The sequence below is a fragment of the Neolamprologus multifasciatus genome, chromosome 16 (genome assembly GCF_963576455.1).
Source record: "Neolamprologus multifasciatus chromosome 16, fNeoMul1.2, whole genome shotgun sequence".
Taxonomy (NCBI): domain Eukaryota; kingdom Metazoa; phylum Chordata; class Actinopteri; order Cichliformes; family Cichlidae; genus Neolamprologus; species Neolamprologus multifasciatus.
The window spans coordinates 670,717-685,068 of record NC_140454.1 but is presented as its reverse complement, the minus strand read 5'-3'; the positions used below and the strand labels follow the sequence as shown (position 1 = coordinate 685,068).

General features: G+C 40.5%; 1 protein-coding gene across 1 annotated transcript in view; it reads right to left on the bottom strand.

Moving 5' to 3' along the window:
• Positions 1-3,643: 3,643 nt before the first annotated feature.
• Positions 3,644-14,352, bottom strand: part of marco (macrophage receptor with collagenous structure) — a 30,437-nt gene continuing 19,728 nt past the window's right edge. Inside the window, exons 8-11 of the mRNA XM_085136123.1 lie at positions 12,495-12,530; positions 6,757-6,810; positions 6,123-6,287; positions 3,644-4,498 (exon numbers count right to left, since the gene is read on the bottom strand). Of these exons, the coding sequence (XP_084992249.1) occupies positions 4,368-4,498; positions 6,123-6,287; positions 6,757-6,810; positions 12,495-12,530 (386 nt within the window). The 3' untranslated portion in view covers positions 3,644-4,367. The remainder of the gene's footprint in view (positions 4,499-6,122; positions 6,288-6,756; positions 6,811-12,494; positions 12,531-14,352) is intronic.

The window sequence follows — 14,352 nt, the reverse complement described above, 5'->3', positions numbered from 1 at the left end:
GTACAGGTAACAGCCTTAATCTGGGTCGAGGATTGCCCAGTATCTTGACGGACAGCCAACTGGATCCTCCGGCTCAATACTGGTAAAAAAATTTTGACCATTTCTGCTGTCACAGAGTAATTCCTGCACATATTTAAGTAGGTATGACGGTTTGCCACTTAATTTGCCCATCACAGTGTGCTTGTAGCTCATATTCATAAAGCCAGGACGGTTTGCCACTTCACTTTACCCGTTAAAGTATGCTTGTAGGTCACATTCACAAAGGTAGGACAGTTCGCCATTTAATTTCGTGTTGTGCGCATGTGCAGAAACATCGGGTAGGATGGTTTGTCAGGTAGGATGGATTCCCAGAACACCTGGCAAGAACAGGGGACAGGGGACAGGGACAAGTCCAGACTTGCCGAGAACGCAAGTACGGACTCGCGTACTGATGCAAGTGCTGCAAAGTTAAAAACAGTCCCTCTGTCCAATGACACTGTCGCCAGACGTGTAAAGGACATTGCTAACATTAGATAAACTCAAAGACAAACGTTTTGCCTTACAATTTGGTGACGCAATTGACAGCAATAAAGACTGTTTGTTTATTACTTATGTCTGATTTGACTTGACTAACTCTGTGTCAGGACCTGCTTTTTTGTAAAAATGTCAGAGACAGAGCCACAGCTGAAGGATGATTCAAAATGCTGGACTGCTTCCTGGCTGAGAATGGGCTAAAGTGGGAGAACTGCACTGGTATTTGCAGTGATGGTGCACAAAACATGGCAGGGATGAGAAAAGGACTTCAGGCACTCATCAAGAAGGTCTCACCTAAAACTGAGTGGACACCCTGTATTATACACAGAAGCACTGGCATCAAGGCACCTTTCCTCTGAATTAAGTGAAGTTATGACTGAAATTATAGGTGTAGACAATTTTATAAAGACCAGACCACTAAAAACAAGCGTGTTCTCTGCTATGTGTGAGGAGATGGGAGCCGAACATCAAGCTGTGCTGTTTCACAGTGAAGCGAGGCGGCTGTCACCAGGAAAAGTCTTGTCCCGACTTTTTGAGCTCAGAGAGCATAAGAATGTTTTTGGAGCAGGAGCACAAGTGCAAAGTTGCAGAAAAATTTAGTGATGAGTAGGGATGGGTACCGGTATCCGGTGCCATGATGGCACTGGTTCTGACATAAACGGTAGTAACCAGACCGAAAAGCAGCGCACATTCCGGTGCTTTTTTTCCCTGAGATGTCACACACTTCGTATTCTAGCCAATCATTTTACCTTTGCAAGCGTAGTAGGCGGGTCCAGGTACGTACGTTCTTTTAGAGCAGAGCTACAGATTAAAAATGTCCAAGGCGAAGCGGTCAAAGTCTGGCTGTACTTCACAGCAAAAGATGCAAACTCAGCAGCTGCAACAAGTGCTTTAAGCTGATACTGTGATACTGTCAAAGGAGGTAACACCTCAAATCCGATGAAACACCTGGCGACGTATAGCGTTTTTTTAAAAGCCGAGAAATGCGCCGTATTTGATAGCTTGCTGCGAGACCTCACACCGAGCACATCTACTGCGGGTGTGGTGCCTGTTATCGACCCGGATGTTAGCAACATCCCCCAAAAACCCGAAGAGGAGAGTCCTGGCCCCTAGCCCTGCCAGTGTAGCAGAAATGATGAGGATGATGATGCAGCAGCAGCCGTTCTTCTCTGCGTGAGTAGCTTAATGTTGTTCGTGTGTAATTTACGTTGAGTAGGCTAACCACGTTATTACATTAATGCATGTAAGGTAGGGCTGTTCGATATAACGATATATATCGGATGACGATATAAAAACGTCTGTCATTTCATTTTACGCTATCGTTTGTTTTGTGGTGTCACAAAATAAACTGTTTACGACAATATTTTTCATGTTTTGATGTCACTGTAGTTATTATTAATTTATTAAAGTTCTCTCTTTCTCTTATATTTAATATAACCACACTACAGACGGACAAGCGCCTGTTTTTATGCGTTGTCGTTAGCAACAACGACGGTAACAGCATCGCGTGTCCGCTTGTTTATGTTCCACATAAACCTTTCACAGTAAAGCTCAAGATCCTGTTGAGACTTTTCAAAATAAACCGAATCACGTGAAAGAGCAGATTATTTACGGATGAGAAGTAAAAAAGACGCCAGGTGCTAAAAAATGAACCTTAGACTCAAACGTTAGAACAGGCTTTTCCCCGCAGCACGCCGTGTAATAAATACTCACAAAGAAAACGGCGCCGTTACAACTTATGTCTAAAAATGTATCGTTTCATGCATCGTTAAAACACTCGACTCCAGCTACACGACGCGCAGCTAAAACACTTCACACAAGTCGAGCTGCCCGAGATTCACAGACTTTACAGAAAATGTTACATTTTTATGATTTATATCGTTATCAGGACGATAGATGTCTTATATCGGGACATGAGATTTTGGTCATATCGCACAGCCCTAATGTAAGGTGAACTAGCAAACATCATCATAGCTACATGCGGCTGTCTTCTTGTTTGATGGCAGATACTCCCTTCACCCTGGACAAAAAGGCTAAAATGACCAAAGAAAAAGTGGAAAACAGTTAAACATGAGAGGTTTTTGGACAAAGTTTGTGTTTTTTCCATTGTTTAAGCTGCTTCCAGCCAAGAGTGACACCATATATGCCCCATAGCTGCAGAAAAGGCTAACATTGTTATCTTTTTACAAAAAAACAGCTGAACATGAGAGGTTTTTGGACAAAGTTTGTGTTCTCCATTCTTTAAGCACCGGTTTGAGCACCGAACATTACATTTGGCCTGCGAAGCCATACCAAATTACTATCAGAGCTGGCCTACTGGTATTATACAGCTAATATATATATTGTTTAGTATTAAGCTTTGCTTGTTCCATATTCAGCTTTTCAGCAAAACGTGTTTGAGCCCATAAGAAAAGATTCATTCTTATATCTGGAGGAATAAATATATTTCAATAAATATTAACGTTAGCCCGCAACTTTGTTCCAGTTTTGAATATTGGCCCACTGTGTATTTAAGTTTGACACCCCTGCTTTAAAGAGTACTTCCATGAAACCTTTCCCAGTATGACTGGGCGAGAGATCCTTTCAAAGCACCAGCTCCAACTGGTTTCAGCTTTGCAGAGGAGAACCAGTTCATTGACACGACGTCTGACTCCACACTGAGACTGCAGTTCACATCACAGACACTGAGTGAATTCTGGTAGAGGAGCAGTATCCACTCGGAGGCTGTGGGCGTTCTTCTTCCTTTTGCAACATCTTTGTGAGTCTGGCTTCTCTGCTGTTGCTGCAAACCAAGTACAGGTCCCAGCTAAACACTGAGCAGGAGCTGAGAGCTGCAGCATCCTGCTTCAAACCCGCTTTGAAAAGCTGTGCACTGCCAAACCTGCTCGTTGTAGCCATTAATGCTGACTTTGTTATTTTGATCAAAGAAGAAAATCAGCAGAAATTATTTTATTCATTTTTGTTTTTTGTAGGTTAAAGTGTTTAATATATTGTGCTCCTGATTTAATGTTGCTGATCGGTTTGAATTTATTATTATTATTATTATTATTATTATTATTATTATTATTATTATTATTATTATTATTTATTGAGTTTGATTTATTTTATTTTTCAAGTCGGTCAAAAAATGTTCAAAGTTTAAGTTTCTTTTTTATTTCAGGCAAATTGTTGCAATTTTTTCTCTTACAGACTAAAAATGTTAATAAAGTTATTTTTTGTTGTAAGTTGATCAACAGTGTATTTCTTTCTTTTTTGTTTTCTTTAATGTAAATAAGGATAAAGTGTTAAAGCGAGGTGTACATATAACAATTTTATAGACAAATGATACTATTTATAGTTGTGGGGGGCGCAAAATGTTTTTTTCTTCCTGGGGGGCCATAAGAGAAGTCAGTGAGAAGCATCGGTTTAAGCTAATATGTTAAATATTGAGATTAAAATTAAATGAATAAAATATATTGTGTGAATATATAATTAGACTGAGATGTGAACACATTAGCTTAGTGAGCTGTGTGTCGATGTGTTTGACAGTGGTGAGTATCCAGAGCCATTACCTCACGGTACAAAGTGCAGTATTTAGTGGGCTAAAGGTCACAGATTACAAACACTTTGAGTTAATTTATCAGGAATATTTTATAGTGATCTACAAGGAAAATTACTGTTACGTCATTAATGTGCAGGCTTTTGTGTAGTACTGAATCATAAGCTCATAACAGGTTTTTAAAGCTCAATCATTAAAGTCAGTTTTGAGCGAAACAGTGAAGTAAAATGTGTAATATTCCTGTGATATATACTGAACACTGAGTTTCTGAAAACATTTTGCTGCTCTTGATTCCACGAGAGCAGCGATCTTCAGCCTACAGACAGTGTAACCCAGCGTCTTCATTGTGGTTGCAGTCATTAACACCGATTTGACCTTGAGGGCAATCAAAGATATTCTCCTCGGCTCCTGTGCACCGCAGCTCGTCCAGCCAGATCTTGCCAGACCCTACAGAAGGAAAGAAGTGTTAGAGCAGACTGGTGTTGTGCTCTTTTTCTCTGACCCAGAGTTTTAGGCTTATGAACTATGAGTTTTTGTGTGTGGGCTCTTTTTTATTTGACAGATTTTTATCAGCTTACTTTCGTTTTCTTGCATCTTCATAAAGGTTCTTTATCTTGTGATGCTATAACATAAACCACCTGCTTGCTTCGACAGTCCCTATGTTTACTTTTTTATTACACTTTTAGTTCCTATAAATTCTGTGCTACACGTACAACTAGGGATGCACCGATACCGATACCAGTATCAGGTATCGGCCTCGGCCTCGATACCACATTTTCTAAAGTACTCGTACTCGTTAAAAGTCCCCCGATACCGGGGACCGATACAACGGTCTGAGACCTGTCTATGTTTGAGCGGCATGTAAGGGGTTAATCACAGGCCCCGAGTGCCCACCCCCAGGCCCTGAGTGCCCGCCCCCAGGCCCTGAGTGCCCGCCCCCAGGCCCCGGCTGCAGCTCAGAGCGGGGAGAAGGCGAGGCAAGACAAGTCAGCCGTGTGGAACTATTTCAAAGTGAACGAAGACGCGAAAACAAAGGCGGACTGCAAATTGTGCTCAGCGAAATTGTCCAGAGGCTCTAAAGGTAGCGCATTTACCACAAGTAATTTAATCAAGCACCAAAATCCCAACACGACAACAAGTACAAAGAGTTTACCCACGCTTATTTACCCACGCTTATTTACCCACGCTTATTAGCACAGAGGAGCATAGCTGATGCTACAGCAGTGGGACGGAAAATAGTTGGGCATTTTAAACACTCCGCCTTAGCCTACTCCCGCCTCGAGGACATTCAGGGACAGCTCAACCAGCCAATAAAGAGACTGCAGCAGGACGTACAGATGCGCTGGAACAGCACGTATTACATGCTCCAGTCCCTCATTGAGCAAAAGCGAGTGCTGGGCGTGTCCGAGCACGAACTCCCTGACTATCTCACCGCTCACCAATGGGCTCTTATGGAGACGACTGTTGCCATCCTCGCCCCCTTTGAGGAACCAACTAAAAAAGTGAGCAGCTACAACGCACTAGCCTCTGATGTCATCCCAGCTGTGACTGTGCTAGTGAGACTTCTAAACAGAGAAACAGACGAACAAATTTAAAATTAAATTTTGTTTTTTTATAATTATTTATTCTGTAATATGTTGCATACAACATGCTTTTCATTTTAAATAAATGTTCTTAATTCCAAACTAGTCCCTTGTTTGTTTGTTTTTTGTTAAATTATAGGACTAAAGCTGTTACCTGTAAATTTAAATCATGTTTTTATTAAGTACTCGGTATCGGTATCGGCGAGTACTGAAATGCAAGTACTCGTACTCGTTTCCAAAAACGTGGTATCGGTGCATCCCTACTTACAACCTGTGCACACATTTTACATTCACCTGGAATTAGATGTGGCTTTATGAATTTATGTTACATTTTATGAGATTTCCTACTATTTATAAAAAGTCAACATATTATTTAATTTCTTTGAAATTTGGGAATAGCATTTTAAATAAATTAAATAAATAAATAAGATAAGGTTCTAGCAGTAAGCTTGAGATTCATTGAAAACATTAGATGACAGAGTTGGTACCTGGGACGGCAATAAAGGTGGAATGGACGGTCTGGAAGCCGAGCATCTTACAGATCACCAAGCCATCCAAACGGTCAAATCTGTCGTCACACACAGTGCCCCAGATATTGTTGTGCTTCACTTCCACTCGTCCTTGGTGTTTTCCTGGCACAAGGCGCACAGTCACTGTGGTGGACAAAGTCGAGGTGACAAGATTAACAGTGGGTTTTTGTTGTTGTTATGAAAGAGATCAGGATGGTCAACACTGGTAAAAATGTCCCTGTGAGATATTTAGTTGGTTTGCATTTCTTAAATGACAAATCTGGAAATGCTAACTGACAAACACGCTGCATTTTCTGTGACTACTTCACAACAAGCCAACTTGTGATCTGGCGATTAAATATTTCTGCTGTGAGATTTACTCACCTGGATGACTGAGCATGCATCAAGATATCTCTGCTGTGATATAGCAGCCATACTTGTTGAATCACTATGTGCTGCATGCTCAGTGCATCAGTACAAATCTAATAACAAAACACTCTTTTATTTTCTCTCTGTCAAAAATGGTTAATGTCCCTTTAGACATTAGAATACGTTTAACATCTGAGGTTTCTGAAGCTGTCGCTGCTCTTAGCTCAGCATGAGGTGCACTTACACTCTGTTCCCATCTCTCCCTTCTCTCCTTTGGTACCTGGTGGCCCAGGAAGACCTGTGGAGAAAAGATTAAAGCTGACATATGAAATTACCATAATTTATTAGACAAAGACATATTTTTGCTTTTGTACAATAGATTTTATATCACGATGAATATTTGACTGCAGACTTGCAACTTAAATTAAAAGGTTTTACAAATCTTTGCATTAGACACTGTCCCCTACAGAAAACAGCTAAAGTGCATGATGACAGAAAACAAACATCTACAACATGTTGTCGTCAGTCATGGACCCAAATGTGTCTATCACAAACAGACTGAAGCTTATACATAATTTTATTAACCTCCTAAGACCCGAAATTTAGTATTTTGGTCTAGACAACCCAAAACGTGATGTCCACATATGTGGACGCCAGGTCCTAGGAGGTTAAGGAAGATCTACAATCAAACATCTGTCTGCTTCCTGGGCGCTTGGCGACTAATCTGTGCTTTCATCACTTCCCCATCACTTTCAAGCTCATTGCTGACATCACAGCTCTAGTTCAGTCATATTTCTGCCTTCTTCAAGCCAATCAGCCTCCAATCTGCTTACTGGTCATCTGTCATTATGTTCAATTCCTTATAAAGATCTTTGTTTACTGAACTGGCTCTCATATTAAACTTCCCTGTATGAGATATCTCTTATAGATGTAGCCTAGTGGAACTTTTCTAACAAAAGCAGCTGATAGAAGCACTATCTCTACTTTTAAGATTAGGCTTCAAACTTTCCTTTTTGCTAAAGCATATAGTTAGGGCTGGACCAGGTGACCCTGAATCCTCCCTTAGTTATGCTGCAATAGACGTAGGCTGCCGGGGATTCCCATGATGCATTGAGTTTTTCCTTTCCAGTCACCTTTCTCACTCACTATGTGTTAACAGACCTCTCTGCATTGAATCATATCTGTTATTAACCTCTGTCTCTCTTCCACAGCATGTCTTTATCCTGTCTTCCTTCTCTCACCCCAACCAATCACAGCAGATGGCCCCGCCCCTCCCTGAGCCTGGTTCTGCTGGAGGTTTCTTCCTGTTAAAAGGGAGTTTTTCCTTCCCACTGTCGCCAAAGTGCTGCTCATAGGGGGTCATATGATTGTTGGGTTTTTCTCTGTATCTATGAAGCGCCTTGAGGCGACATTTGTTGTGATTTGGCGCTATATAAATAAAATTGAATTGAATTGAATTGAATTGTTTTTGTGAAATATGTAACCCCCAGAAAAAGTAAGGAAAAACTAAGCTTCCAGTGTGTGAGAGAAACAAGACTCCGAGTCATATTTTCTCCATCTTTTATGGAAGCCCGTTTCCACTACAAAAAAAAAAAATAACAAGTATCCATAACTTGAAATTTTGAGTTATTTTCTTTAAATTTCGACTTATTAAATCGAAATTTCAAGAAACATAGCTCAAAATTTCAAGTTACTATTCTCAAAATTTCAAGTTAGCTCTGCCAATCAGTAACCAACGTGAATGAGGTCACTTTCTTGTTACCCGGAAGCATATGGCGCAGACTAACGCGCATTCAAAACCGGATCGCAACAAATTGGTGCTTTAGCAAGTACGTTTGCTGATAGTAACCAGTGTTGGGGAGTAACGGAATACATGTACCGCCGTTACGTATTTAAAATACAAAATATGAGTAACTGTATTCCGTTACAGTTACCGTTTAAAAAGGTGGTATTTAGAATACAGTTACTTTGTTGAAATAAATGGATTACACGGCGGTACTTCCCTGTTTCATATTGTGGCGGGTCAGGCCTGTTTGGGTTTTGTTTGACAGCTACGTTCTGTTATTCCAGGTGGCAGCGTTACGGTTGCCATGGTTACAGGGTGACGCTCTCTCTCTGCGTGTTTCCTGGGTGAGAGAGGCCTTTTTGTTGTTGTTGTGCTAAGCTAATAGGCAGAATGCTACAGGTATAGCTCTAAAGAATGTAGCATCATAGGCAGTGTAGTCCGTGCTGCAGGGAGAATGGACTGCCATACCCGTTATGTGTCTGTGAGCGAGGGAGGGAGAAAAAGGAAAAGTACGAGCTGTCATCGAGCAGAAACGGGAGCTGGAAGCATGTAAATATAATAATAACCACTGCAGCCAAGAAGAGAGCCTGACGAGCCCAGTTGTAAGTAAGCTATTAAGACTCGACTGTACACCGTGTTCGTGTTTTCCTCCAAAAACAATAAGTTCTGTTGGAGCAGCCTTTCAACGCCTCTCTCTGTCTCTGCTAGCAAAGTTGACCCAGACAACAAAGTAAAGCTATTTTTCAGCTACGAGCCCGACACAGAACCCACCGTATTAGCCAGAGGTCCCTTTACTACAGTTCGGAGCCGCGGACCTTCAGTAACAGTAATAAATCACAGCAATAGTACATTCATGTAGTTGTAAACAGCATGATAATATATTAAGTAATCCAAAGTATTCAGAATACGTTACTCTCATTGAGTAACGTAACGGAATACATTACAGAATACATTTTGGGGCATGTAATGGAATACATTTTAAAAGTAACCTTCCCAACACTAGTAACGTCATGTGATGTGGGTGTGGTGGGTGATTTTAACATCCATGTAGATGCTAAAAATGACAGCCTCAACATGGCATTTAATCTGTTGTTAGACTCAATTGGTTTCTCTCAAAATGTAAAAGAACCCACCCACCACTTTAATCACACTCTAGATCTTGTTTTAACATATGGCATAGAAACTGAACATTTAACAGTGTTTCCTGAAAACCCTCTCCTGTCTGATCATTTCTTGATAACATTTACATTTACAATAATTGATTACGCAGCAGTGGAGAGTGGACTTTATCAAAGTAGATGTCTTTCTGAAAGCGCTGTAACTAAGTTTAAGAATATAATCCAGCCACTGTTATCATCGTCAATGCCCTGTACCAACACAGAGCAGAGCAGCTATCTGAACGCTACCCCAACAGAGGTCGATTATCTTGTTAATAATTTCACCTCCTCACTACGTACGACTCTGGATACTGTAGCTCCAGTGAAAACTAAGGTCTCTAATCAGAAGTACCTGACCCCGTGGTATAATTCTCAAACACGTACCCTAAAGCAGATGACTCGTAATCTGGAGAGGAAATGGCGTGTCACAAATTTAGAGGATCATCATTTAGCCTGGAGAAATAGTTTGTTGCTTTATAAGAACGCCCTCCGCAAAGCCAGAACAGCTTACTACTCATCACTGATTGAAGAAAATAAGAACAACCCCAGGTTTCTCTTCAGCACTGTAGCCAGGCTGACAAAAAGTCAGAGCTCTGTTGAGCCAACCATCCCTTTAACGTTAACTAGTGATGACTTCATGAACTTCTTCACAAATAAAATTTTTATCATTAGAGAAAAAATTACCAATAATCATCCCACAGATGTAATATTATCTACAGCTACTCTTAGTTCCATTGATGTTAAGTTAGACTCTTTTTCTCCAATCGATCTTTCTGAGTTAACTTCAATAATTACTTCCTCCAAACCATCAACGTGTCTTTTAGACCCCATTCCTACAAAACTGCTCAAAGAAGTCCTGCCATTGATTAATTCTTCGATCTTATATATGATCAACCTATCTCTAATAATCGGCTATGTACCACAGGCCTTCAAGGTGGCTGCAGTTAAACCTTTACTCAAAAAGCCATCTCTAGACCCAGCAGTCTTAGCTAATTATAGACCAATCTCCAACCTTCCTTTCATATCAAACATCCTTGAAAGAGTAGTTGTCAAACAGCTAACAGATCATCTGCAGAGGAATGGTTTATTTGAAGAGTTTCAGTCAGGTTTCAGAGTTCATCACAGCACAGAAACAGCTTTATTGAAGGTTACAAATGATCTTCTTATGGCCTCTGACAGTGGACTCATCTCTGTGCTTGTCCTTCTTGACCTTAGTGCAGCATTCGATACTGTTGACCATAATATTCTATTAGAGCGATTAGAACATGCTGTAGGTATTACAGGTATTGCACTGCAGTGGTTTGTATCATATCTATCTAATAGACTCCAATTTGTGCATGTAAATGGAGAGTCCTCTTCACACACTGAGGTTAATTATGGAGTTCCACAGGGTTCGGTGCTAGGACCAATTCTGTTTACATTATACATGCTTCCCCTAGGCAGCATCATTAGAAGACATAGCATACATTTACACTGCTATGCAGATGACACCCAGCTCTATCTGTCCATGAAGCCAGATAACACACACCAATTAGTTAAACTGCAGGAATGTCTTAAAGACATAAAGACTTGGATGGCCACTAACTTTCTGCTTCTTAACTCAGATAAAACTGAGGTCATTGTACTCGGCGCTGAAAAGCTTAGAAATATGGTATCTAACCAGATTCTTACTCTGGATGGCATTACCTTGGCCTCCAGTAACACTGTGAGGAACCTTGGAGTCATTTTTGACCAGGATATGTCCTTCAACGCACATATTAAACAAATATGTAAGACTGCGTTCTTCCATTTGCGCAACATCTCTAAAATTAGAAATATCCTGTCTCAGAGTGACGCTGAAAAACTAGTTCATGCATTTATTACTTCCAGGCTGGACTACTGCAATTCATTATTATCAGGATGTCCAAAAAACTCACTGAAAAGCCTTCAGTTAATCCAAAATGCTGCAGCAAGAGTACTGACAGGGACTAGAAAGAGAGAGCATATTTCTCCTGTTTTGGCTTCCCTTCATTGGCTTCCTGTTAAATCCAGAATTGAATTCAAAATCCTGCTCCTCACATACAAGGTCTTAAATAATCAGGCCCCATCTTATCTTAATGACCTTGTAGTACCATATCACCCTATTAGAGCACTTCGCTCTCGCTCTGCAGGCCTACTTGTTGTTCCTAGAGTATTTAAAAGTAGAATGGGAGGGAGAGCCTTCAGTTTTCAGGCCCCTCTTCTGTGGAACCAGCTTCCAGTTTGGATTCAGGAGACAGATACTATCTCTACTTTTAAGATTAGGCTTAAAACCTTCCTTTTTGCTAAAGCATATAGTTAGGGCTGGACCAGGTGACCCTGAATCCTCCCTTAGTTATGCTGCAATAGATGTAGGCTGCCGGGGGATTCCCATGATGCATTGAGTTTTTCCTTTCCAGTCACCTTTCTCACTCACTATGTATTAACAGACCTCTCTGTATTGAATCATATCTGTTATTAATCTCTGTCTCTCTTCCACAGCATGTCTTTATCCTGTCTTCCTTCTCTCACCCCAACCGGTCGCAGCAGATGGCCGCCCCTCCCTGAGCCTGGTTCTGCTGGAGGTTTCTTCCTGTTAAAAGGGAGTTTTTCCTTCCCACTGTCGCCAAAGTGCTTGCTCATAGGGGGTCATATGATTGTTGGGCTTTTCTCTGTATCTATGAAGCGCCTTGAGGCGACATTTGTTGTGATTTGGCGCTATATAAATAAAATTGAATTGAATTGAATTGAATTGAATTGATTCAGCTAATAACACAAGGATTTTATCATTTTTGAAGCCAAGCTGAAAATACTCAGCAATCTGTGCATTCATGACTGGATGTAATACTGGTAGCTTAGCTGTAGCATCTTCAGCTTTCAGGTAACAAGGAAATGACGTCATTCACGTAGATTACTGATTGGCAGTGGTAACTCAAAATTTTGAGTTAACAAGTCGAAATTTCGAGAAAATAAGTCGAAGTTTTGAGTTATGGATCCTTTTTTTTAGTCGTGGAAACGGGCTTGTTGATTAAATGTGCTTACCTTGTGTTCCATTGTAACCACTTGGCCCTCTAGGACCTGTCGTGAAAGAGAAAAACACAAACAGCACAAACATATAAGAATATTTGTATGGGTTTAACAAATACTGTTTCACATTAGTCACACTGTACACACACGGTATTCACAGCACTTCACTTGTTCCACATTTTGTCATGTCAGAGACTTTTTCCAAAATAGTGTGAATTCACTTTTCGCCTGATCATTCTTCACAGTTTCCCACAATGACAAAGTTTAAAAAAAGTCTGAAAGTTTGAAATTCTCACAAATTTATTAAAAATAAAAACATAACAAAATATATGTATTAACGCTGAAAACTGACCTCAGGTGCATCCTGTTTCCCCTGATAATTTGTCAGCTGTTTCTACAACTTGAAAGTTTCAAATTTAGTTGGTTGGACATGATGGGGAAAAGTACATGTCTGTCTGAGGTCCCACAGTTGACAGTGCAGGTTAGAGTGCAAACCAAGCCATGAGACAGGATTGTGTCGATGCACAGATCTGGGAAAGAGTACGGAAGACTTTCTGCACCACGGAAGGTCCCAGTGAGAACAGTGGTCTCGATCATCGACGTTTGCAACCACCATGACTCTTCTCAGAGCTGGAATCCTGACCAGTCTGAGTAATTGGGATTGGTGGGCCTTAGTCAAGGACAACACAATGGCCAAGAAGCCAATGATCACTTTGCCAAGCATCATGTGATGGTATTTCTGCAGCAGGAACTGGGACACTAGTCACGGTCGAGGGAAAGATGAATGCAGCGATGGACACATTCATGATGAAAACCAGCTTCAGTGCACTCTGGACCTTGACTTAGTCAAAGGTCTCCCTACAAAACAACGGCCAAGATAACAAAGGAGTGGCTTCAGGACCACCTGTGAACGTCCTTGAGTGACTCAGCCAGAACCCAGACTTGAACCCACTGAATATAATAATATCTGTTCACCAACACTTCCCATCGTGCCCAGTAGAGCCCGAGAGGATCTACTAAGAAGACTGGGAGAAACTGCCCAAAAAAGTGTGCCAAGCATGAAGCATTATACTTAAAAGACTTGAGACAGTTCTGCCAAAGTTACACCAGAAAAATTATTCAGCAAAGGCTGTGAACGTTTATGCACTTGTTATATTTTTGTTTTTTATTTTTAATAAATTTGCAAGAATTGCAAGCAAACTTTTTTCACTTTGTCTTATTGGGTGTAGAACTTTGAGGTGAAAATGAATTTAATTCATTATGGAATAACTTGTCAAAATACAGCACAAGTGACACGCTGTGATTATTTTTTTGATACTATGATTAGTCAGCCTTAAATCATTTTCAGTCCGTTTATTTCTGGATTTGTGTATACATTCAGTTTTGTGTACACATTCAGTTTTGTGTATACGTTCAGGTGCATGAAGGCATTTAAGTCATAACAGACATCTTGCAAAACTGCAGGATTGATCACTCAGCGAGCCAAATTCACCAAATCAGCTCCATCTCTGTGTGCAAAAATCTCTATTATCTGCCTTGTTTACTTGTTTATTACGCACCAGTTGTGTAGAGTGTTGCTGGCTGCTGTTTTTCTGTTTTCCTAAAATGACTTCTGACAAGAAAGCCTAATTCCTGCTATTCACTACAAAAATTTAACCATTTCTTGGTAGTGAATTATGCCAAATTGCTAAACGCGTAGCTATGTTTCTAATAAAACCTCTGTAACTTTGTGAAAAACAAGCTTTCTGATTTTCACTTTCTAATACAAATATTTATTTTGTTTCTTTTTCTTTATCATGTAGAAAAACTGTTAAATATGAAACTTCTTTACACTGACAGAAAAGGAGATTCACCAACCGCTTAGATGAGTCGT